Source organism: Nerophis ophidion, linkage group LG17, assembly GCF_033978795.1.
Source record: "Nerophis ophidion isolate RoL-2023_Sa linkage group LG17, RoL_Noph_v1.0, whole genome shotgun sequence".
Classification (NCBI taxonomy): Eukaryota; Metazoa; Chordata; class Actinopteri; order Syngnathiformes; family Syngnathidae; genus Nerophis; species Nerophis ophidion.
In genome coordinates this window covers 6,047,871-6,072,792 of record NC_084627.1, presented here as the reverse complement: position 1 = coordinate 6,072,792, position 24,922 = coordinate 6,047,871, and the positions used below count along the sequence as shown (strand labels likewise).

At 47.3% G+C, this 24,922-nt stretch overlaps 2 protein-coding genes across 5 annotated transcripts in view; one reads left to right on the top strand and one right to left on the bottom strand.

The window, feature by feature from the left end:
* LOC133535870 (medium-chain acyl-CoA ligase ACSF2, mitochondrial-like) overlaps positions 1-1,942 on the top strand; it is a 55,720-nt gene extending 53,778 nt beyond the window's left edge. The window contains exons 15-16 of the mRNA XM_061875884.1: positions 1,524-1,592; positions 1,691-1,942. Of these exons, the coding sequence (XP_061731868.1) occupies positions 1,524-1,592; positions 1,691-1,753 (132 nt within the window). The 3' untranslated portion in view covers positions 1,754-1,942. The remainder of the gene's footprint in view (positions 1-1,523; positions 1,593-1,690) is intronic.
* a1cf (apobec1 complementation factor) lies at positions 1,849-11,149 on the bottom strand. 4 transcript variants are annotated; one of them, XM_061875889.1, is made up of 13 exons: positions 11,001-11,149; positions 9,162-9,310; positions 8,976-9,110; positions 7,375-7,505; positions 7,079-7,317; positions 6,855-7,019; positions 6,689-6,786; positions 3,795-3,932; positions 3,589-3,733; positions 2,563-2,786; positions 2,369-2,493; positions 2,145-2,294; positions 1,849-2,070 (listed from the first exon to the last, which is right to left on the bottom strand). In XM_061875889.1, the coding sequence occupies exons 2-12, from the start codon at positions 9,261-9,263 to the stop codon at positions 2,147-2,149; spliced, it is 1,650 nt and encodes a 549-aa protein (XP_061731873.1). In that variant the 5' UTR covers positions 9,264-9,310; positions 11,001-11,149; the 3' UTR covers positions 1,849-2,070; positions 2,145-2,146. The 4 variants fall into 4 exon arrangements, with proteins under 4 accessions (XP_061731873.1, XP_061731869.1, XP_061731872.1 ...); XM_061875885.1 differs by having other exon boundaries at positions 2,155-2,294; XM_061875888.1 differs by having other exon boundaries at positions 2,155-2,294; positions 2,590-2,786.
* Between the last annotated feature and the right edge of the window lie 13,773 nt (positions 11,150-24,922).

Sequence of the window (24,922 nt, the reverse complement as noted above, 5' to 3'; positions counted from 1 at the left end):
GAGTGTGTGTGTGTGTGTGTGTTGCAGGTGTCCCACTTCAAGGTCCCTCGCTACGTGGTGTTTGTGGGCGTGGCCCTAAGGAGTGTGTGTGTGTGTGTGTTGCAGGTGTCCCACTTCAAGGTCCCTCGCTACGTGGTGTTTGTGGGCGTGGCCCTAAGGAGTGTGTGTGTGTGTGTGTGTGTTGCAGGTGTCCCACTTCAAGGTCCCTCGCTACGTGGTGTTTGTGGGCGTGGCCCTAAGGAGTGTGTGTGTGTGTTGCAGGTGTCCCACTTCAAGGTCCCTCGCTACGTGGTGTTTGTGGGCGTGGCCCTAAGGAGTGTGTGTGTGTGTGTGTGTTGCAGGTGTCCCACTTCAAGGTCCCTCGCTACGTGGTGTTTGTGGGCGTGGCCCTAAGGAGTGTGTGTGTGTGTGTGTGTGTTGCAGGTGTCCCACTTCAAGGTCCCTCGCTACGTGGTGTTTGTGGGCGTGGCCCTAAGGAGTCTGTGTGTGTGTGTGTTGCAGGTGTCCCACTTCAAGGTCCCTCGCTACGTGGTGTTTGTGGGCGTGGCCCTAAGGAGTGTGTGTGTGTGTGTGTGTGTTGCAGGTGTCCCACTTCAAGGTCCCTCGCTACGTGGTGTTTGTGGGCGTGGCCCTAAGGAGTGTGTGTGTGTGTGTGTGTTGCAGGTGTCCCACTTCAAGGTCCCTCGCTACGTGGTGTTTGTGGGCGTGGCCTTAAGGAGTGTGTGTGTGTTGCAGGTGTCCCACTTCAAGGTCCCTCGCTACGTGGTGTTTGTGGGCGTGGCCCTAAGGAGTGTGTGTGTGTGTGTGTTGCAGGTGTCCCACTTCAAGGTCCCTCGCTACGTGGTGTTTGTGGGCGTGGCCCTAAGGAGTGTGTGTGTGTGTGTGTTGCAGGTGTCCCACTTCAAGGTCCCTCGCTACGTGGTGTTTGTGGGCGTGGCCCTAAGGTGTGTGTGTGTGTGTGTGTTGCAGGTGTCCCACTTCAAGGTCCCTCGCTACGTGGTGTTTGTGGGCGTGGCCCTAAGGAGTGTGTGTGTGTGTGTGTTGCAGGTGTCCCACTTCAAGGTCCCTCGCTACGTGGTGTTTGTGGGCGTGGCCCTAAGGAGTGTGTGTGTGTGTGTGTGTTGCAGGTGTCCCACTTCAAGGTCCCTCGCTACGTGGTGTTTGTGGGCGTGGCCCTAAGGAGTGTGTGTGTGTGTGTGTGTTGCAGGTGTCCCACTTCAAGGTCCCTCGCTACGTGGTGTTTGTGGGCGTGGCCCTAAGGAGTGTGTGTGTGTGTGTGTTGCAGGTGTCCCACTTCAAGGTCCCTCGCTACGTGGTGTTTGTGGGCGTGGCCCTAAGGAGTGTGTGTGTGTGTGTGTGTTGCAGGTGTCCCACTTCAAGGTCCCTCGCTACGTGGTGTTTGTGGGCGTGGCCCTAAGGAGTGTGTGTGTGTGTGTGTGTTGCAGGTGTCCCACTTCAAGGTCCCTCGCTACGTGGTGTTTGTGGGCGTGGCCCTAAGGTGTGTGTGTGTGTGTGTGTTGCAGGTGTCCCACTTCAAGGTCCCTCGCTACGTGGTGTTTGTGGGCAGCTTCCCGCTGACGGCGACCGGGAAGGTAAAGTTGAAGCATGACAGGAAGTCAGTGGTTAGGAAGCGAGTGTACAAGTCAGCAAGTAGGAAGTGAATAAGGCACTTCCTGTTTCCTGTTTGCAGGTGCAGAAGCAGGAACTGCGCGCGCAGGTGCAGGAGCGGCTGGGGACGGGAATGAAAGCATGAACTTCCTGTGTAATGTCTCCCTCTGGTGGCTTTCCCTAAAAGGAGTCTTAGCTCCTCCCCTTCCTGTGTGTGGACACTTTTGGACAGGAAGTGGATTTGTTTGTAAAAAGATTTTAATACTGAATGAAACATCCTCAACGCCAAAGAAGGATGACCCCCTTCAAAATAAAAGCCTTAGAAGACACCGTATCCGTCGCTGTGTCGCTGCGTTGCCATGGCGAAGGCGGGGTAGCCCTCGTAGGCGGCGTAGGCCGGCACGTCTTGGCCCAGAGACTTCAGCTGGGAGGCGGGCGGCGCCGAGCTCCCCAGAGCGTAACCTGCCAGAGAAGGGGCAGGCCTTCACTTCCTGCGCCCCCGCCATGACGCCGGCGTGTTAGCGGTGGCTACGGACCTTCACGTACCTGGGAAGGCGACTGCGGCCACGGCCACGGCCTCGGCGGCGCCCTCCACCTGCAGGCCCAAGGTGTGCAGCGCGTGCTCGGCGGCGTGCACCTTAGCCTCGTCCACGGCGGCGCTCAGCTTGGCAGGCGTGAAGGGGGGCCTGCGGGCGGGAAGCCAGCCACTCGGTCATGCGGCTACGAGAAGAAAGGAGCGGCGGCGAGGTCAGGTGCGTACGTGCTGGCGAGCGCCGGGATGCTGATCTTGTAGAGGAAGAGCGGCCGCTGGTCTGGCGCCATGGCCGAGTGCAGCTGGTACACGGGCTGACCCCAGTTGTTCTTCTGGCACACTTCCTCCAGAACCTGCCACACAATCCCCGTCACCGCCATCTTTCGCCTTCTGGCCGCAGGGGGCGTGGCGTGGGCGCTTACCTGCGGCGCCGGCTTAATGGCGCCCACCTTGATGCTCATGGTGGCTGGGGCGATGGGGGTCAGCTCCATCCCGGGCAGAAGGTCGTAGAGCTTCTCCTCCGCTGGCTTGTCTGCCTTCGCCCCGAAGGAGGCTCCTCCCTCGCGGGCCGCAGCGTAGCTAAGGTAGCCCCGCCCACCCAGCCCCCGCACCCCAGCGGCCCCTACAGGTACAGTCATGTAAACTTCTACAGGAGACCCAAAAGGCAGCCAAATCAATGAAATCACTTCAAATCAAGTCCAGCAAGATCATCTCCTCCATTCTGGCACATCATCCGGAACATTCTCCATCTTTGCTGATTCCATGTTTCTACTGGACTGAGCGCGCCGCACAAGACCGTTCGTGACAAACGTGCTAGTTAGCGTAGCGCACGGCAGGTTGGTTAGCATAGGACATCACAGTTAGCATAGGATAGCACCTGTTAGTTAGCATAGAATAAAACAGGTTTGTTAGCATAGAATTTGGACATGACCGTTAGCATAGCACACCTTAGTTAGCATAGCATAGGACACCCAAATTAGCATAGCTTAGAACACCTTAGTTAGCATAGGATAGCACCTGTTAGTTAGCATAGAATAAAACAGGTTTGTTAGCATAGAATTTGGACATGACCGTTAGCATAGCACACCTTAGTTACCATAGCATAGGACACCCAAATTAGCATAGCTTAGAACACCTTAGTTAGCATAGGATAGAACATTTAGGTAAGCACAATATAGTAGAATTGAATTAGTATAACTTAGGACACATTAGTTAGCATAGAATAAAACATATTAGTTAGCATAGCATAGGACATGTTAGCATAGACCACATTAGTTAGCGTAGCACAGTACAAGTTAGTTAGCATAAGATAGGACATATTAGTGGGCATAGCTTAGCACAGGTTAGTTAGCATGACGTTAGCGTAGGGCAGGTCTTGTGCGTACGTCAGCAGCCAGCAGAAGTGATTAGCTTGCAAAGGTAAACAGGAAGAAGAATCCGGCGCTCACCTCGCACGGAGGGCGTCCTGAGCAGACCGCGTCCTACGACGGGACCTTTAGCCGCCGGGAAGCGGAACTGGCCAGGGACGGCGGCGTAAGCCTGCGGCGCGTAAAAGACGGGCGCACCGAGGTAGGCCACGGTGGGGTCGTACACCTGAGGAGGGGGAGGGGACAGGTATTACAGGTGTCATTTCACCTAACTAAGCCCCTCCCACCTGGCCCAAGGTGTAGGCGGCATAGTCGGCCTGCAGCAGTGAGCTTCCTCGTCCTCCCGTTCCTCGCGTGTAGCGCACGTAGTTGTCCTTGTCCACCGGCTTGGCCAGCGTCACCTGGATGGGAGAGCCGTCCACAACCTGCCATCCGGAGACGCCGTTAGTCCACGTTGGACCACGTTAGACTCGGTTAGTATACGTTAGACCCTGTTAGTTCTCTTTGGACCACGTTAGACTCGGTTAGTATACGTTAGACCCTGTTAGTTCTCTTTGGACCACGTTAGACTCCGTTAGTATACGTTAGACCCTGTTAGTTCTCTTTGGACCACGTTAGACTCCGTTAGTATACGTTAGACCCTGTTAGTTCTCTTTAGACCACGTTAGACTACGTCAGACCAGGTTAATTCACATTAGAATACGTTAGACCATGTTGAACCACGTTAGACTCCATTATTCCACATTAGTTAACGTTAGACCACGATAGATAACATTAGTCCACGTTGGACCACATTAGACCACGTTTGACCATGTCAGACCACGTTAGTTCACATTAGACCACGTTAGTCCACGTTAGACCACGTTAGTCCGCGTTAGACTCCGTTAGTCCACGTTAGACCCCATTAGTCCACATTAGACCATGTAGGACCACGTTAGACCCCATTAGTCCACATTAGCCCACATTGGACCACGTTAGACTCCGTTAGTCCACGTTAGACAACGTTAGACCACTTTAGCATGTTTGACTTCAGCATGTTTGACGTTAGTGTGTTGGACCTCAACTTGTTTGACCTTGGTGTGTTTGGCAGGTTTGACCTTAGCTTGTTTGACCTTGATGTGTTTGACATGTTTGACCTCAGCATGTTTGACCTTGGTGTGTTTGGCAGGTTTGACCTTAGCTTGTTTGACCTTGGTGTGTTTGACATGTTTGACCTCAGCATGTTTGACCTTGGTGTGTTTGACATGTTTGACCTTGGTGTGTTTGGCAGGTTTGACCTTAGCTTGTTTGACCTTGGTGTGTTTGACATGTTTGACCTCAGCATGTTTGACCTTGGTGTGTTTGACATGTTTGACCTTGGTGTGTTTGGCAGGTTTGACCTTAGCTTGTTTGACCTTGGTGTGTTTGACATGTTTGACCTCAGCATGTTTGACCTTGGTGTGTTTGACATGTTTGACCTTGGTGTGTTTGGCAGGTTTGACCTTAGCTTGTTTGACCTTGGTGTGTTTGACATGTTTGACCTCAGCATGTTTTAATTTGCCGTGTTTGACCTTGTGTGATTGACCTTGGCATGTTTGACCTTGGTGTTTTTGACGTTGGCGTGTTTGACCTTAGCTTGTTTGACCTTGGTGTGCTTGACGTGTTAGAATTTGGCGTGTTTGACCTCAGCGTGTTTTTACCTTGGTGTGTTTGACATTGGCGTGTTTGACCTCAGCGTGTTTGACCTTGGTGTGTTTGACTGATGTGTGTTTTACCTTAGCTTGTTTGACCTTGGTATGTTTGACCTTGGCTTTTTTAACTTTGAGTGTTTGACCTTGGTGAGTTTGACCTTGGTGTGTTTGACGTGTTTGACTTGGGCGTGTTTGAGCTTAGCGTGTTTGAGCTTAGCTTGTTTGACCTTAGCGTGTTTGACCTTGGTGTGTTTGACTTGGGCGTGTTTGAAGTTAGCGTGTTTAACCTTGATGTGTTTGACTTGGGCGTGTTTGAGCTTAGCTTGTTTGACCTTGGTGTGTTTGACTGATGTGTGTTTTACCTTAGCTTGTTTGACCTTGGTATGTTTGACCTTGGCTTTTTTAACTTTGAGTGTTTGACCTTGGTGTGTTTGACGTGTTTGACTTGGGCGTGTTTGAGCTTAGCGTGTTTGAGCTTAGCTTGTTTGACCTTAGCGTGTTTGACCTTGGTGTGTTTGACTTGGGCGTGTTTGAACTTAGCGTGTTTAACCTTGATGTGTTTGACTTGGGCGTGTTTGAGCTTAGCTTGTTTGACCTTGGTGTGTTTGACATGTTTGACCTTAGCTTATTTGACATTGGTGTGTTTGACCTTGGCTTTTTTACCTTAGAGTGTTTGACCTTGGTGTGTTTGACTTATTCAACGTTAGCGTGTTTGAGCTTAGCTTGTTTGACCTTGATGTGTTTGACCTGGGCGTGTTTGAACTTAGGTTGTTTGACCTTAGCATGTTTGACCTTGGTGTGTTTGACATGTTGGACATTAGCGTGTTTGACATTAGCTTGTTTGACTTTGGCGTGTTTGAGCTTGGCTTGTTTGACCTTTGGGCGTTCGACCTTGGTGTGTTTGACGTGTTGGACATTAGCGTGTTTGACCTTAGCTTGTTTGACCTTGGTGTGTTTGACGTGTTAGAATTTGGCGTGTTTGACCTTAGCGTGTTTGACCTTGGTGTGTTTGACTTGGGCGTGTTTGACCTCAGCGTGTTTTTACCTTGGTGTGTTTGACATTGGCGTGTTTGACTTGCGCGTGTTTGAGCTTAGCTTGTTTGACCTTAGCGTGTTTGACCTTGGTGTATTTGACTTGGGCGTGTTTGAACTTAGCGTGTTTGACCTTGATGTGTTTGACTTGGGCGTGTTTGAACTTAGCTTGTTTGACCTTAGCGTTTTTTACTTTGGTGTGTTTGACATGTTGGACGTTAGCGTGTTTGACCTTAGCTTGTTTGACCTTGGTGTGTTTGACCTTGGCTTTTTTTTACCTTAGAGTGTTTGACCTTGGTGTGTTTGACTTGTTTGACGTTAGCGTCTTTGAGCTTAGCTCATTTGACCTTGGTGTGTTTGACTTTGGCGTGCTTGAGCTTAGCTTGTTTGACCTTAACGTGGTTGACCTTGGTGTGTTTGAGGTTAGCGTGTTTGACCTTGGCTTGTTTGACCCTAGCGCGTCTGACGGCAGGACTCACCTTGCCGTTGAGGGCGGCCATGGCGTCGATGGCGTCCTGGCGGTGCGTGAAGTGGATGAAGGCGTAGTCGCGGATCTTCTTGACCCGCTCCACCGCGCCTGCGCCACACAGTGCTGGGGTCAGAGGTCAGGCGCACGAAGGCGGCGGCGTGCGGACGGACGGACACCTGCTTTGACGGCGTTGAACTCCTTCTGGATGCTCTCCTCGCTGGTCTGCAGCATCAAGTTCCTCACGTAGAGGATCTTCACTGTCGCCATGGTGTCCTCGTCCACCTCCACCTCAGGCTCCGCCCAGTCCACGGCGATGGCGTGACCCCACAGCTGGATGCGACCTGTGCGGACAAGCAGGAAGTGACCCGCACGGGGACGAGGAGGAGGCCAGCGCGGTTACCTGGCAACAGTTTGCGGCGAGCCATGGCGGCCGCCCGGTGACTCTCGTACTCCACGAAAGCGAACCCGCGGTTTTTGGACTTGTCGGCGGCGCTGGGATACACGATGACGTCCACCACGCCGTCCGTCACCTTCCTCATCTCCACCAGGATCTCCTCGCGCTTCTTGCCTTTGGGGATGCCGCCCACGAAGAGACGGCAGTTGTCCACGCTGGCGCACACGCCCAGGAGCCGGCCGTTCCTGCCACGGGGGCGGAGTCAAGGACGGCGGTCAGCAACCGGTCGCCGGCGGACTTACCTGATCTCGTAGTTGTTGAGCTGCTTCATGGCCGCCCTGGCTTCCTGTTTGCTGGCGAAGGTGACGAAGGCGTAGCCGCGGTTGTTCCCGTTGAAGTCCATCATCATCCTCACCTCGTAGATCTTCCCGAACTGAGACGGCAGACAGGAAGTTCAGCCGGCAGACAGGAAGTTGAACCAGCAGACATGAAGTTGAGCGAGAACCAGGAAGTTGGGCGAGCAAACGGGAAGTTGAGCAGGCAACAGGAAGTTGAGTGAGCAGACAGGAAGTTGAGCAGGCAGACAGGAAGTTGAGTGAGTAATAGGAAGTTCCGTGGGCAAACAGAAAGTTGAGCGAGAAACAAAAAGTTGAGTGAGCAAAGAGGAAGTTGAACAAGCAGACAAGAAGTTGAGCGAGAAACGGGAAGTTGAGTGAGCAGACGGGAAGTTGAGTGAGCAGACAGGAAGTTGAGTGAGCAGACAGGAAGTTGAGTGAGCAGACAGGAAGTTGAGTGAGTAATAGGAAGTTCTGTGGGCAAACAGAAAGTTGAGCCAGCAGACAGGAAGTTGAGCGAGAAACAAAAAGTTGAGTGAGCAGACAGGAAGTTGAGCGAGCAGACAGGAAGTTGAGCAGGAAGACAGGAAGTTGAGTGAGTAATAGGAAGTTCCGTGGGCAAACAGAAAGTTGAGCAAGAAACAAAAAGTTGAGTGAGCAAAGAGGAAGTTGAGTGAGCAGACAGGAAGTTGAGCAAGAAACAAAAAGTTGAGTGAGCAGACAGGAAGTTGAGTGAGCAGACAGGAAGTTGAGCAAGAAACAAAAATTTGCGTGAGCAAACAGAAAGTTGAGTAAGCAGACAGGAAGTTGAAAGAGAAACAGGGAGTTGAGCGAGCAGACAGGAAGTTGATCGAGAAACAGGAAGTAGAGTGAACAAACAGGAAGTTGAGTGAGCAGACAAAAAGTTGAGCAAGCAAACAGGAAGATGAGCGAGTAAACAGGAAGTTGAGCGAGTAAACAGAAAGTTGAGTGAGCAGACAGGAAGTTGAGCAAGCAGACAGAAAGTTGAGCAGGCAGACAGGAAGTTCATTGAGAAGCAAGAAGTTGAGTAAGCGAATAGGAAGTTGAGCAAGCAGACAGGAAGTTGAGCGACAAACAGGGAGTTGAGCAAGCAAACAGGAAGTTGAGTGAGCAAACAGGAAGTTGAGCGAGCAAACAGGAAATTGAGAATGCAGACAGGAAGTTGAGCAAGCAGACAGGAAGTTGAGCGATCAGACAAGAAGTTGTGTGAGCAGAAAGGAACTTGAGTGAGCAGACAGGAAGTTGAGCGAGAAACAGGAAGTTGAGCGAGCAGACAGTAAGTTAAGTGAGCAGACAGGAAGTTGAGCGAGCAAACAGGAAGTTGAGCAAGCAGACAGGAAGTTGAGCGAAAAACCGGAAGTTGAGCAAGCAAACAGGAAGTTGAGTGAGCAGACAGGAAGTGGAGCAAGCAAACAGGAAGTTGAGCAAGCAGACAGGAAGTTGAGCGAAAAACCGGAAGTTGAGCAAGCAAACAGGAAGTTGAGTGAGCAGACAGGAAGTGGAGCAAGCAAACAGGAAGTTGAGCAAGCAGACAGGAAGCGTCCCACCTTCTCGCAAAGCGGCACCAGCTCGTCCTCGAACAGATCTCGCGGTAGTTTTCCCACGAAGATCTCACTTCCTCTCTCGGGGGGCGGGGCATCCCAGCCGGGCGGGGGGCCGCCATAGCGCCGCTGACCGTTCTCCTGGCGGGAAGAGCGTTAGCGGCGGCCAAAGAGGAGGACGTGCGGCCTCACCTGCTGCAGACGGTATCCCGTCCGCTGCACCAGCGCCCTTAGCCCCGCCTCCTTTGGCATGCCCGCCAGTTCGTCCCCTCCTGCGCTCTGATTGGTTTCCATTGGCTTTGATTGACAGCTTAGCAAATCAAGCTAATTAGCCGCGCTCGCTGCCAAAACAAGGACACGTCACATGGTGGCGGCGGAGGTCAAAGGTCGGCAGTTTGACCCTCGGCCGCCGTGAGAGGTCACGTGACCCCCGTGTCCGCCAACGGCCTTTCAGCTTGAAATAATAGTCCAGGAATATTCAGGAACAAAGAACAATATTTACATCGAGAACATCAGCAAAATTAAAAAGAGACAACAAAACAACAAGATCAATAACTTCTAAATCATAAATGACTTTCACATCATAAAAATGTATAAACAACATAAATGACTTTCACATCATAAAAAGTAACAACAAGATGAATAACTTAACAAGAAAGTCGTCCTCCACATTTTACAGAGATCATTCTCAAAGAATAATATTGAAATAACGATGAATTATATTTACTGAAAAATAAATATTTATTGAATAATAAAAAGGGAAGAAAAATGCAAGATTATTTACAGAACTAAAATCCTATTTAAGGAATAATAGTTACAAATAATAAATGATGTTTAAAGAATAATTGATACTGATGAAATAATACAATCATATTTAATAAATATTACTTAAAGATAATTAATTATATTAAAATAATAATGTATATGTTTTACATGCTACAAAAACGTTTGAAAAAAATCACAAAAGATTCCCCCAAAATTATAATTCAACATACATTACATATAAAGAATTACAAACATTTATTGAACAATTAAATATTGAATTCATTCAAATAATAAATAGGATCCTTAATTAGATTGAAATAAATGATAGTTAATCATTGAACAAAAATAATATTTCAAAATAAAACAATATCCAAAAAATACTAAATACAACTTATAAATTATATTTAAACACTGATAAATATGAATAAAGAATACAATATTTTTAAAAAACTAAAATAATCAAACATGATGAATTGTATTTATGAAAAATAATCATTTTCTAAATAAAATATTTGAAAAAATAAAACAATATTAAGAATATACTACTTAAAGATAATTAATTATATTTCAATAATAATACATGTTTATTAGATGATACATCGATGTTTAAAGAATCATAAAACGACGTAAAGAATAATAACTATTAAATATTACAATAATACTTAAAGAAATACGATTACATCAAAATAACTATAAATGTTTATTAAATAATACAAAAATATTTAAAGAAATAAAATGATGTTAAAAGTCCAGATAATATGGTAAAGAATTATATAATCATGGATAATAATAATAGTCATTTTTATTAGGAAATGTTGAAGAATGATGCAATCATGGATCAAAAGGTGAAATTATTATTATTAATATTATATTAAATGTTGAAGAATTATACAATCATGGATTAAATAGTGGAATTATTATTATTATTGTTAAATATTGAAGAATTATACAATCATAGATTAAATTGTGAAATTATTATTATTATTAAATGTTGAAGAATTATACAATCATAGATTAAATAGTGGAATTATTATTATTATTATTAAATGTTGAATTATACATCCATGGATTAAATAGTGAAATATTGAGTTATCACAAGAAGTACTTTAGCTTGAATATGAACGATTGGGACACACGCAGTTAGCGCGGTAGTTAGCATGTTAGCACCTTGCCTCACTTACACCACTTTTAAGTCAATAAATGTACTTTATGTCTACTTTTTTATTTCCCACATCTTTGTTGCCATGAAAAAATAGAAGGACTCACCTGAGCAATTTTAGAGATCAACCTCCTCCACTCACACCTGTGTCATTCTGACCGTGTGTGTGTGTGTGTGTGTGTGTGTGTGTGTGTGTGTGTGTGTGTGTGTGTGTGTGTGTGTGTGTGTGTGTGTGTGTGTGAGGCCATCATATCAAACTCCAAAGGTTCACTGTCTTGGTGTTAGCTTTACAAGCTACCATTAATGTTTAACCTGCTGCTATCTGTGTACACACACTGTGGCTGTGTGTGTTTGTGTGTGTGTGCATGTGTGTGTGTGTGTGTGTACACGTGTGTGAGTGTGTGTGTTGTCCTCAGTAAATCATTTCAGTGTGAAGATGTCATTTGTTTTGACAACTCAACCGATTCAACATAAATAAAAATCAGTGTTTCAATTAGGCCACTTGGGGGCAACACACACACACACACACACACACACACACACACAAACACTTGCCCTTTTTCTCACACACACTGACACACAGGCACACATTTTGACACACGTTGAGACGCACACACACACACACACACGACATGACAATAATGTCAACACAAACTCTCGCTTGATGGTATGATTATTAATATCATTATTACGTGTGTGTGTGTGTGTGTGTGTGTGTGTTTACTTGAGGGACGTAAACAAAGAATAGGATGATGATGAAGAAGAAAAGTTGCTACACAACAGGAAGTGTCAAAAGTTGAAGATAAATACCATAAAGATAAATACAAAATACCCAGCAGAGGGCAGCAGAGGACTGTGTGTGTGGGTGTGAGAGTGTGTATGTATGTGTGTGTCTGTTTGTCTGTGTGTGTGTGTGTGTGTGTCTGTTTGTCTGTGTGAGTGTGTATGTATGTGAGAGTGTGTATGCGTGTGTGTCTGTGTGTGTGTGTGAGATGTGACTGGATATGTGTGTCTGTATGTCTGTCTGTCTGTGTGCGTGTGTGTGTATGCGTGTGTGTGAGTGGGTATGTGTGTCTGTATGTATGTCTATGTGTGTGAGTGGGTATGTGTGTGTGTGTGTGAGAGAGAGTGTGTATGTGTGTGTGTGTCTGTATGTCTGTGAGTGTGTATGTGTGTGTGTGTGTGTGTGTGTGTGTGTGTGTGAGTGGGTATGTGTGTGTGTGTGTGAGAGAGAGTGTGTATGTGTGTGTGTGTCTGTATGTCTGTGAGTGTGTATGTGTGTGTGTGTGTGTGTGTGTGTGTGTGTGTGTGTGTGAGAGAGTGTGTATGTGTGTGTGTGTCTGTACGTCTGTGAGTGTTTGTGTGAGTGGGTATCTGTGTGTGTGTGTGTGTGTGTGTGTGTGTGTGTGTGTGTGTGTGTGTGTGTGTGTGTGTGTGTGTGTGTGTGTGTGTGTATTTTAGGGATGATGAGAATAAGATAGATGGATGTTTATTCTTCCTAGAAGTTAAAGATGACTAAATATTCAGCAGAAGAATGTGAAGAAGATCCAGGACATGTTCTAGAACAGTGGTTCTCAAATGGGGGTACATGTACCCCTGGGGGTACTTGAAGGTATGACAAGGGGTATGTGAGATTGTTTTAAATATTCTAAAAATAGCAACAATTCAAAAATCCTTTATAAATATATTTATTGAATAATACTTCAACAAAATATGAATGTAAGTTCATAAAGTGTGAAAAGAAATACAACAATGCAATATTCAGTGTTGACAGCTAGATTTTTTGTGGACATGTTCCATAAATATTGATGTTAAAGATGTATTTTTTTGTGAAGAAATGTTTATAAGTAAGTTGATGAATCCAGATGGATCTCTATTACAATCCCCAAAGAGGGCTCTTTAAGTTGATGATTACTTCTATGTGGAGAAATATGCATTATAAGTGAATCACTTGTTTATTTTTCAACAAGTCTTTAGTTATTTTTATATCTCTTTTTCCAAATAGTTGAAGAAAGACCACTACAAATGAGCAATATTTTGCACTGTTATACAATTTAATAAATCATAAACTGATGACATAGTGCTGTATTTTACTTCTTTATCTCTTTTTTCCAACCAAAAATGCTTTGCTCTGATTAGGGGGTACTTGAAGTAAAAAGATGTAGAACCACTGGACTAGAGGACCAGAGGAGCAGGTCTGGGTGCAGGTTGGTGTTGGGGTGAGTGGCAAGTAAGCACCTGGCTGAGGTGGACTCACATTTGCCAACTCCAGACTGCATGAGTGAGGTGATGGCTTCTGTCCTTCTCTCTAAAGAAGTCTGCCACACTAGATCAGATATATTCTACACTATCTTTGATATCAATCAATCTTTATTTATACAAGTGTCTCAAAGGGCTGCACAAACCACAACGACATCCTCGGTAGAGCCCACATAAGGGCAAGGAAAAACTCAACCCAGTGGGATGTCGGTGACAGTGATGACTGTGAGAAACCTTGGAGAGGACCACATATGTGGGCAACATGATACTGTGAAAGTTCAATCCAGAGTGGATCTGACACAACCGTGAGAGTCCAGTCCAAAGTGGATCCAACACCATACCATACCATACCAAAAGTATTTAGAAAGCCCTTTAAAACAACCACAGTTGGAGAACAAAGGGCTGTACACCACAAAGAAATAAAGGCAAAGGACAGACAAAAAAAACAAAAACATTTAAAAGAGAAGTATTGGAATAGCAAATACAAATGATCCTAAGAACTATTTCTTAGATAAAAAGCAGTTAAAGAGTTAAAAACAGTTTCAAGTCTGGTGCTGAGTTAGAAGCCAGTGAATACAAGTGAGTTTCAAGAAGGCTCCTAAAAAAAGCCAAAGAAGAAGCCTGCCTCACATGGAGAGGGAGATGCTTGCAGAGTTTGGGACCCGCAACAGAGAAGGTTCTGTCCCCTCTCAACTTGTGCAGATCCAGGACCAGCTGATCAGCTGACCTGAGGGAGCGGCTCAGAGAGCTAAAGTGGGGCAAGACCAGGGAAGAGATCCAAAACTAAAAGACACAGGCGGCCAGTGGACGGAGACTAAAACAGGAGTAATGTGCTCACTTCTGCTTGTGTTGCTTAAAAGTCAGGCAGCTGCAGACGTGAGAGAGAGGATTGTTCATAACAAAATACAAAGACTTAAGTAAACCAGCCCAGGTGGATGGATTACTGTCTCAAACTGTTGCCTAGAAAGAAGCTTTTCAACCTTGGCCAGCTGACGTAAATAAAAGAAGCTGCTTCTCACCACGCTGCCAATCTGACGCTCCAATTGGAAATCACTGAAGAAGCGGTAGAAAATGGATGGATGGATGTCCATACCAAAGTCCAGCTTGGTGACCATGGACTTAAAGTGCAAGTCAAGGGGCCAAAGTCAACAGGGGGGGGGGGGCTCACAGGTACCACCAGAACCAAACACTTTCACTTCTGTCTTCTTTTCATTGAAATGTAAGAAGTTTAGCGCCATCCAGGCTTTGAGATCTTCAAGGCGAGCAAGTTGACTTCTCTTCAACGCAAAATACATTTGTGTGTCATCGGCATGACGATGAAAACAAACATCATGCTTTCTTAGATTGAACCCAGAGGAAGAGCAGTGGTCCTAAAACTGAGCCTTGTGGGACCCCACAAGTCTTCAGGAGCAACAGAGGATTCTAAACTAGCAACTTTTACAGAGAAAGTCCTGTTAGTCAAATATGTCTTCAGGGAACTCCAAGCAGTACCAGAGATGGCCACTTGGTGCTGGAGGCGGAGTCACTTACTCAAACTTGGTGCTGGAGGCGGAGTCACTTGCTCAAACTTGGTGCTGGAGGCGGAGTCACTTGCTCAAACTTGGTGCTGGAGGCGGAGTCACTTACTCAAACTTGGTGCTGGAGGCGGAGTCACTTGCTCAAACTTGGTGCTGGAGGCGGAGTCACTTGCTCAAACTTGGTGCTGGAGGCGGAGTCACTTACTCAAACTTGGTGCTGGAGGCGGAGTCACTTGCTCAAACTTGGTGCTGGAGGCGGAGTCACTTACTCAAACGGACTAAAACAAGCAGTTCAACGGGACAGAAGAGTCAGAAGTGGGAACAGAAATAAGAACCCTTGTCGTGGCAACATTAGCAATAAAAGAGTCTAAAAAGGCATTGCACAATTCCAACATGTAGACCGAGGAACATGAAGAACAGAGTCAATGGTTTTGAATAAAATACGAGGGTCAAAACCATTTGAGGCAATAATGGTTGCCAAATGTTCCCTTTTTTCCTCTTTTGCTGGACTCTGATGTCCATGCCAACAGTTCTTTAAAATGTGGAGTGACAGCTGAAGTTTGTCCTTCTTCCACCTGTGGTTAAAATGTGGAGTGACAGCTGAAGTTTGTCCTTCTTCCACCTGTGGTTAAAATGTGGAGTGACAGCTGAAGTTTGTCCTTCTTCCACCTGTGGTTAAAATGTGGAGTGACAGCTGAAGTTTGTCCTTCTTCCACCTGTGGTTGAAATGTGGAGTGACAGCTGAAGTTTGTCCTTCTTCCACCTGTGTTTAAAATGTGGAGTGACAGCTGAAGTATGTCCTTCTTCCACCTGTGGTTAAAATGTGGAGTGACAGCTGAAGTTTGTCCTTCTTCCACCTGTGGTTAAAATGTGGAGTGACAGCTGAAGTTTGTCCTTCTTCCACCTGTGGTTAAAATGTGGAGTGACAGCTGAAGTTTGTCCTTCTTCCACCTGTGGTTAAAATGTGGAGTGACAGCTGAAGTTTGTCCTTCTTCCACCTGTGTTTAAAATGTGGAGTGACAGCTGAAGTTTGTCCTTCTTCCACCTGTGGTTAAAATGTGGAGTGACAGCTGAAGTTTGTCCTTCTTGCACCTGTGGTTAAAATGTGGAGTGACAGCTGAAGTTTGTCCTTCTTGCACCTGTGGTTAAAATGTGGAGTGACAGCTGAAGTTTGTCCTTCTTCCACCTGCGTTCACCTTTGTGGTTCTCTCATTAAACCAGGGTTCTGATTCACTTTTGGCCTTTTGGAGTTTTAAAGGAGCCACTGAGTTGAAGGCAGTCTCACAGGTGGAGACAAACATTGCACCAAGTTTCTCAGTGTCAGGAAAAACTGAGTCAGAGGGTAAAGAACTTTGGTTAAAAGCAATAATAAAATCACCAGCAGGGGAAGAGTTAAAAACTCGACATCTGTCAGGCGGTTAAAACTGGACTGGAATATGACTGGCATGTAGTCTGACTACACGTTGTCCCAAATGTCCAGGTTAGACACAGGTAGACCATAGGACAGGACGAGATCAAGCATGTGTGGGGCCGGACACAGTTGTCCCAAATGTCCAGGTTAGACACAGGTAGACCATAGGACAGGACGAGATCAAGCATGTGTGGGGCCGGACACAGTTGTCCCAAATGTCCAGGTTAGACACAGGTAGACCATAGGACAGGACGAGATCAAGCATGTGTGGGGCCGGACACAGTTGTCCCAAATGTCCAGGTTAGACACAGGTAGACCATAGGACAGGACGAGATCAAGCATGTGTGGGGCCGGACACAGTTGTCCCAAATGTCCAGGTTAGACACAGGTAGACCATAGGACAGGACAAGATCAAGCATGTGTGGGGCCGGACACAGTTGTCCCAAATGTCCAGGTTAGACACAGGTAGACCATAGGACAGGACGAGATCAAGCATGTGTGGGGCCGGACACAGTTGTCCCAAATGTCCAGGTTAGACACAGGTAGACCATAGAACAGGACGAGATCAAGCATGTGTGGGGCCGGACACAGTTGTCCCAAATGTCCAGGTTAGACACAGGTAGACCATAGGACAGGACGAGATCAAGCGTGTGTGGGGCCGGACACAGTTGTCCCAAATGTCCAGGTTAGACACAGGTAGACCATAGGACAGGACGAGATCAAGCGTGTGTGGGGCCGGACACAGTTGTCCCAAATGTCCAGGTTAGACACAGGTAGACCATAGGACAGGACGAGATCAAGCATGTGTGGGGCCGGACACAGTTGTCCCAAATGTCCAGGTTAGACACAGGTAGACCATAGGACAGGACGAGATCAAGCATGTGTGGGGCCGGACACAGTTGTCCCAAATGTCCAGGTTAGACACAGGTAGACCATAGGACAGGACGAGATCAAGCGTGTGTGGGGCCGGACACAGTTGTCCCAAATGTCCAGGTTAGACACAGGTAGACCATAGGACAGGACGAGATCAAGCATGTGTGGGGCCGGACACAGTTGTCCCAAATGTCCAGGTTAGACACAGGTAGACCATAGGACAGGACGAGATCAAGCATGTGTGGGGCCGGACACAGTTGTCCCAAATGTCCAGGTTAGACACAGGTAGACCATAGGACAGGACAAGATCAAGCATGTGTGGGGCCGGACACAGTTGTCCCAAATGTCCAGGTTAGACACAGGTAGACCATAGGACAGGACGAGATCAAGCATGTGTGGGGCCGGACACAGTTGTCCCAAATGTCCAGGTTAGACACAGGTAGACCATAGGACAGGACGAGATCAAGCATGTGTGGGGCCGGACACAGTTGTCCCAAATGTCCAGGTTAGACACAGGTAGACCATAGGACAGGACGAGATCAAGCGTGTGTGGGGCCGGACATAGTTGTCCCAAATGTCCAGGTTAGACACAGGTAGACCATAGGACAGGACGAGATCAAGCATGTGTGGGGCCGGACACAGTTGTCCCAAATGTCCAGGTTAGACACAGGTAGACCATAGGACAGGACGAGATCAAGCATGTGTGGGGCCGGACACAGTTGTCCCAAATGTCCAGGTTAGACACAGGTAGACCATAGGACAGGACGAGATCAAGCGTGTGTGGGGCCGGACATAGTTGTCCCAAATGTCCAGGTTAGACACAGGTAGACCATAGGACAGGACGAGATCAAGCATGTGTGGGGCCGGACACAAACTGGATCAAATTAAGCTTTAAAAACTACTTCAGCAGTGGCAGACATGAATATTAAAATCCCCAACAATGAGGACACCCTCATAATTCCTGGTAAAAAGTGGGAAAAGTCCTTCTTGCATTTGGGCGGGCAGTGAATGACATCATCAGTGCGGGCAGTGAATGACATCATCAGTGCGGGCAGTGAATGACATCATCAGTGCGGGCAGAGAATGACATCATCAGTGCGACACTCCTCAAATAAAGTCATTCCAAAGTTGACAAAATGACAAAGGCAAGCATTGCTTACATTGATAGTATTTTTTATAAAGTGTCGCCGTCCTCCTCCAGGTCTGAGGTGCCAGCAGACTTCACATAACAACAGTCTGAGGTGCCAGCAGACTTCACATAACAACAGTCTGAGGTGCCAGCAGACTTCACATAACAACAGTCTGAGGTGCCAGCAGACTTCATATAACAACAGTCTGAGGTGCCAGCAGACTTCACATAACAACAGTCTGAGGTGCCAGCAGACTTCATATAACAACAGTCTGAGGTGCCAGCAGACTTCACATAACAACAGTCTGAGGTGCCAGCAGACTTCACATAACAACAGTCTGAGGTGCCAGCAGACTTCACATAACAACAGTCTGAGGTGCCAGCAGACTTCACATAACAACAGTCTGAGGTGCCAGCAGACTTCACATAACAACAGTCTGAGGTGCCAGCAGACTTCAAATAACAACAGTCTGAGGTGCCAGCAGACTTCACATAACAACAGTCTGAGGTGCCAGCAGACTTCACATAACAACAGTCTGAGGTGCCAGCAGACTTCACATAACAACAGTCTGAGGTGCCAGCAGACTTCAAATAACAACAGTCTGAGGTGCCAGCAGACTTCACATAACAACAGTCTGAGGTGCCAGCAGACTTCAAATAACAACAGTCTGAGGTGCCAGCAGACTTCACATAACAACAGTCTGAGGTGCCAGCAGACTTCACATAACAACAGTCTGAGGTGCCAGCAGACTTCAAATAACAACAGTCTGAGGTGCCAGCAGACTTCACATAACAACAGTCTGAGGTGCCAGCAGACTTCACATAACAACAGTCTGAGGTGCCAGCAGACTTCACATAACAACAGTCTGAGGTGCCAGCAGACTTCACATAACAACAGTCTGAGGTGCCAGCAGACTTCAAATAACAACAGTCTGAGGTGCCAGCAGACTTCAAATAACAACAGTCTGAGGTGCCAGCAGACTTCAAATAACAACAGTCTGAGGTGCCAGCAGACTTCAAATAACAACAGTCTGAGGTGCCAGCAGACTTCAAATAACAACAGTCTGAGGTGCCAGCAGACTTCACATAACAACAGTCTGAGGTGCCAGCAGACTTCACATAACAACAGTCTGAGGTGCCAGCAGACTTCACATAACAACAGTCTGAGGTGCCAGCAGACTTCACATAACAACAGTCTGAGGTGCCAGCAGACTTCACATAACAACAGTCTGAGGTGCCAGCAGACTTCACATAACAACAGTCTGAGGTGCCAGCAGACTTCACATAACAACAGTCTGAGGTGCCAGCAGACTTCAAATAACAACAGTCTGAGGTGCCAGCAGACTTCAAATAACAACAGTCTGAGGTGCCAGCAGACTTCACATAACAACAGTCTGAGGTGCCAGCAGACTTCACATAACAACAGTCTGAGGTGCCAGCAGACTTCACATAACAACAGTCTGAGGTGCCAGCAGACTTCAAATAACAACAGTCTGAGGTGCCAGCAGACTTCACATAACAACAGTCTGAGGTGCCAGCAGACTTCAAATAACAACAGTCTGAGGTGCCAGCAGACTTCACATAACAACAGTCTGAGGTGCCAGCAGACTTCACATAACAACAGTCTGAGGTGCCAGCAGACTTCACATAACAACAGTCTGAGGTGCCAGCAGACTTCACATAACAACAGTCTGAGGTGCCAGCAGACTTCACATAACAACAGTCTGAGGTGCCAGCAGACTTCAAATAACAACAGTCTGAGGTGCCAGCAGACTTCACATAACAACAGTCTGAGGTGCCAGCAGACTTCACATAACAACAGTCTGAGGTGCCAGCAGACTTCAAATAACAACAGTCTGAGGTGCCAGCAGACTTCACATAACAACAGTCTGAGGTGCCAGCAGACTTCACATAACAACAGTCTGAGGTGCCAGCAGACTTCACATAACAACAGTCTGAGGTGCCAGCAGACTTCACATAACAACAGTCTGAGGTGCCAGCAGACTTCACATAACAACAGTCTGAGGTGCCAGCAGACTTCACATAACAACAGTCTGAGGTGCCAGCAGACTTCACATAACAACAGTCTGAGGTGCCAGCAGACTTCACATAACAACAGTCTGAGGTGCCAGCAGACTTCACATAACAACAGTCTGAGGTGCCAGCAGACTTCACATAACAACAGTCTGAGGTGCCAGCAGACTTCACATAACAACAGTCTGAGGTGCCAGCAGACTTCACATAACAACAGTCTGAGGTGCCAGCAGACTTCACATAACAACAGTCTGAGGTGCCAGCAGACTTCACATAACAACAGTCTGAGGTGCCAGCAGACTTCACATAACAACAGTCTGAGGTGCCAGCAGACTTCACATAACAACAGTCTGAGGTGCCAGCAGACTTCACATAACAACAGTCTGAGGTGCCAGCAGACTTCACATAACAACAGTCTGAGGTGCCAGCAGACTTCACATAACAACAGTCTGAGGTGCCAGCAGACTTCACATAACAACAGTCTGAGGTGCCAGCAGACTTCACATAACAACAGTCTGAGGTGCCAGCAGACTTCACATAACAACAGTCTGAGGTGCCAGCAGACTTCACATAACAACAGTCTGAGGTGCCAGCAGACTTCACATAACAACAGTCTGAGGTGCCAGCAGACTTCACATAACAACAGTCTGAGGTGCCAGCAGACTTCACATAACAACAGTCTGAGGTGCCAGCAGACTTCACATAACAACAGTCTGAGGTGCCAGCAGACTTCACATAACAACAGTCTGAGGTGCCAGCAGACTTCACATAACAACAGTCTGAGGTGCCAGCAGACTTCACATAACAACAGTCTGAGGTGCCAGCAGACTTCACATAACAACAGTCTGAGGTGCCAGCAGACTTCACATAACAACAGTCTGAGGTGCCAGCAGACTTCACATAACAACAGTCTGAGGTGCCAGCAGACTTCACATAACAACAGTCTGAGGTGCCAGCAGACTTCACATAACAACAGTCTGAGGTGCCAGCAGACTTCACATAACAACAGTCTGAGGTGCCAGCAGACTTCACATAACAACAGTCTGAGGTGCCAGCAGACTTCACATAACAACAGTCTGAGGTGCCAGCAGACTTCACATAACAACAGTCTGAGGTGCCAGCAGACTTCACATAACAACAGTCTGAGGTGCCAGCAGACTTCACATAACAACAGTCTGAGGTGCCAGCAGACTTCACATAACAACAGTCTGAGGTGCCAGCAGACTTCACATAACAACAGTCTGAGGTGCCAGCAGACTTCACATAACAACAGTCTGAGGTGCCAGCAGACTTCACATAACAACAGTCTGAGGTGCCAGCAGACTTCACATAACAACAGTCTGAGGTGCCAGCAGACTTCACATAACAACAGTCTGAGGTGCCAGCAGACTTCACATAACAACAGTCTGAGGTGCCAGCAGACTTCACATAACAACAGTCTGAGGTGCCAGCAGACTTCACATAACAACAGTCTGAGGTGCCAGCAGACTTCACATAACAACAGTCTGAGGTGCCAGCAGACTTCACATAACAACAGTCTGAGGTGCCAGCAGACTTCACATAACAACAGTCTGAGGTGCCAGCAGACTTCACATAACAACAGTCTGAGGTGCCAGCAGACTTCACATAACAACAGTCTGAGGTGCCAGCAGACTTCACATAACAACAGTCTGAGGTGCCAGCAGACTTCACATAACAACAGTCTGAGGTGCCAGCAGACTTCACATAACAACAGTCTGAGGTGCCAGCAGACTTCACATAACAACAGTCTGAGGTGCCAGCAGACTTCACATAACAACAGTCTGAGGTGCCAGCAGACTTCACATAACAACAGTCTGAGGTGCCAGCAGACTTCACATAACAACAGTCTGAGGTGCCAGCAGACTTCACATAACAACAGTCTGAGGTGCCAGCAGACTTCACATAACAACAGTCTGAGGTGCCAGCAGACTTCACATAACAACAGTCTGAGGTGCCAGCAGACTTCACATAACAACAGTCTGAGGTGCCAGCAGACTTCACATAACAACAGTCTGAGGTGCCAGCAGACTTCACATAACAACAGTCTGAGGTGCCAGCAGACTTCACATAACAACAGTCTGAGGTGCCAGCAGACTTCACATAACAACAGTCTGAGGTGCCAGCAGACTTCACATAACAACAGTCTGAGGTGCCAGCAGACTTCACATAACAACAGTCTGAGGTGCCAGCAGACTTCACATAACAACAGTCTGAGGTGCCAGCAGACTTCACATAACAACAGTCTGAGGTGCCAGCAGACTTCACATAACAACAGTCTGAGGTGCCAGCAGACTTCACATAACAACAGTCTGAGGTGCCAGCAGACTTCACATAACAACAGTCTGAGGTGCCAGCAGACTTCACATAACAACAGTCTGAGGTGCCAGCAGACTTCACATAACAACAGTCTGAGGTGCCAGCAGACTTCACATAACAACAGTCTGAGGTGCCAGCAGACTTCATATAACAACAGTCTGAGGTGCCAGCAGACTTCACATAACAACAGTCTGAGGTGCCAGCAGACTTCACATAACAACAGTCTGAGGTGCCAGCAGACTTCACATAACAACAGTCTGAGGTGCCAGCAGACTTCACATAACAACAGTCTGAGGTGCCAGCAGACTTCACATAACAACAGTCTGAGGTGCCAGCAGACTTCACATAACAACAGTCTGAGGTGCCAGCAGACTTCACATAACAACAGTCTGAGGTGCCAGCAGACTTCACATAACAACAGTCTGAGGTGCCAGCAGACTTCACATAACAACAGTCTGAGGTGCCAGCAGACTTCACATAACAACAGTCTGAGGTGCCAGCAGACTTCACATAACAACAGTCTGAGGTGCCAGCAGACTTCACATAACAACAGTCTGAGGTGCCAGCAGACTTCACATAACAAACAGTCTGAGGTGCCAGCAGACTTCACATAACAACAGTCTGAGGTGCCAGCAGACTTCACATAACAACAGTCTGAGGTGCCAGCAGACTTCACATAACAACAGTCTGAGGTGCCAGCAGACTTCACATAACAACAGTCTGAGGTGCCAGCAGACTTCACATAACAACAGTCTGAGGTGCCAGCAGACTTCACATAACAACAGTCTGAGGTGCCAGCAGACTTCACATAACAACAGTCTGAGGTGCCAGCAGACTTCACATAACAACAGTCTGAGGTGCCAGCAGACTTCACATAACAACAGTCTGAGGTGCCAGCAGACTTCACATAACAACAGTCTGAGGTGCCAGCAGACTTCACATAACAACAGTCTGAGGTGCCAGCAGACTTCACATAACAACAGTCTGAGGTGCCAGCAGACTTCACATAACAACAGTCTGAGGTGCCAGCAGACTTCACATAACAACAGTCTGAGGTGCCAGCAGACTTCACATAACAACAGTCTGAGGTGCCAGCAGACTTCACATAACAACAGTCTGAGGTGCCAGCAGACTTCACATAACAACAGTCTGAGGTGCCAGCAGACTTCACATAACAACAGTCTGAGGTGCCAGCAGACTTCACATAACAACAGTCTGAGGTGCCAGCAGACTTCAAATAACAACAGTCTGAGGTGCCAGCAGACTTCAAATAACAACAGTCTGAGGTGCCAGCAGACTTCACATAACAACAGTCTGAGGTGCCAGCAGACTTCACATAACAACAGTCTGAGGTGCCAGCAGACTTCACATAACAACAGTCTGAGGTGCCAGCAGACTTCACATAACAACAGTCTGAGGTGCCAGCAGACTTCACATAACAACAGTCTGAGGTGCCAGCAGACTTCACATAACAACAGTCTGAGGTGCCAGCAGACTTCACATAACAACAGTCTGAGGTGCCAGCAGACTTCACATAACAACAGTCTGAGGTGCCAGCAGACTTCACATAACAACAGTCTGAGGTGCCAGCAGACTTCACATAACAACAGTCTGAGGTGCCAGCAGACTTCACATAACAACAGTCTGAGGTGCCAGCAGACTTCACATAACAACAGTCTGAGGTGCCAGCAGACTTCACATAACAACAGTCTGAGGTGCCAGCAGACTTCACATAACAACAGTCTGAGGTGCCAGCAGACTTCACATAACAACAGTCTGAGGTGCCAGCAGACTTCACATAACAACAGTCTGAGGTGCCAGCAGACTTCACATAACAACAGTCTGAGGTGCCAGCAGACTTCACATAACAACAGTCTGAGGTGCCAGCAGACTTCACATAACAACAGTCTGAGGTGCCAGCAGACTTCAAATAACAACAGTCTGAGGTGCCAGCAGACTTCACATAACAACAGTCTGAGGTGCCAGCAGACTTCACATAACAACAGTCTGAGGTGCCAGCAGACTTCACATAACAACAGTCTGAGGTGCCAGCAGACTTCACATAACAACAGTCTGAGGTGCCAGCAGACTTCACATAACAACAGTCTGAGGTGCCAGCAGACTTCACATAACAACAGTCTGAGGTGCCAGCAGACTTCACATAACAACAGTCTGAGGTGCCAGCAGACTTCAAATAACAACAGTCTGAGGTGCCAGCAGACTTCACATAACAACAGTCTGAGGCCAGCAACTTCACATAACAACAGTCTGAGGTGCCAGCAGACTTCACATAACAACAGTCTGAGGTGCCAGCAGACTTCACATAACAACAGTCTGAGGTGCCAGCAGACTTCACATAACAACAGTCTGAGGTGCCAGCAGACTTCACATAACAACAGTCTGAGGTGCCAGCAGACTTCAAATAACAACAGTCTGAGGTGCCAGCAGACTTCACATAACAACAGTCTG

Bases quoted from the DNA above. Each gene is read 5' to 3' on its own strand.
- a1cf (XM_061875885.1), bottom strand. From the start codon at position 9,263: ATGGAAACCAATCAGAGCGCAGGAGGGGACGAACTGGCGGGCATGCCA. The intron at 7,020-7,078 runs GTAACCGCGCTG...TTGTCCGCACAG, and splicing joins TCGCCGCAAACTGTTGCCAG to GTCGCATCCAGCTGTGGGGT. The intron at 6,787-6,854 runs GTGTCCGTCCGT...TGTGTGGCGCAG, and splicing joins GTTCAACGCCGTCAAAGCAG to GCGCGGTGGAGCGGGTCAAG.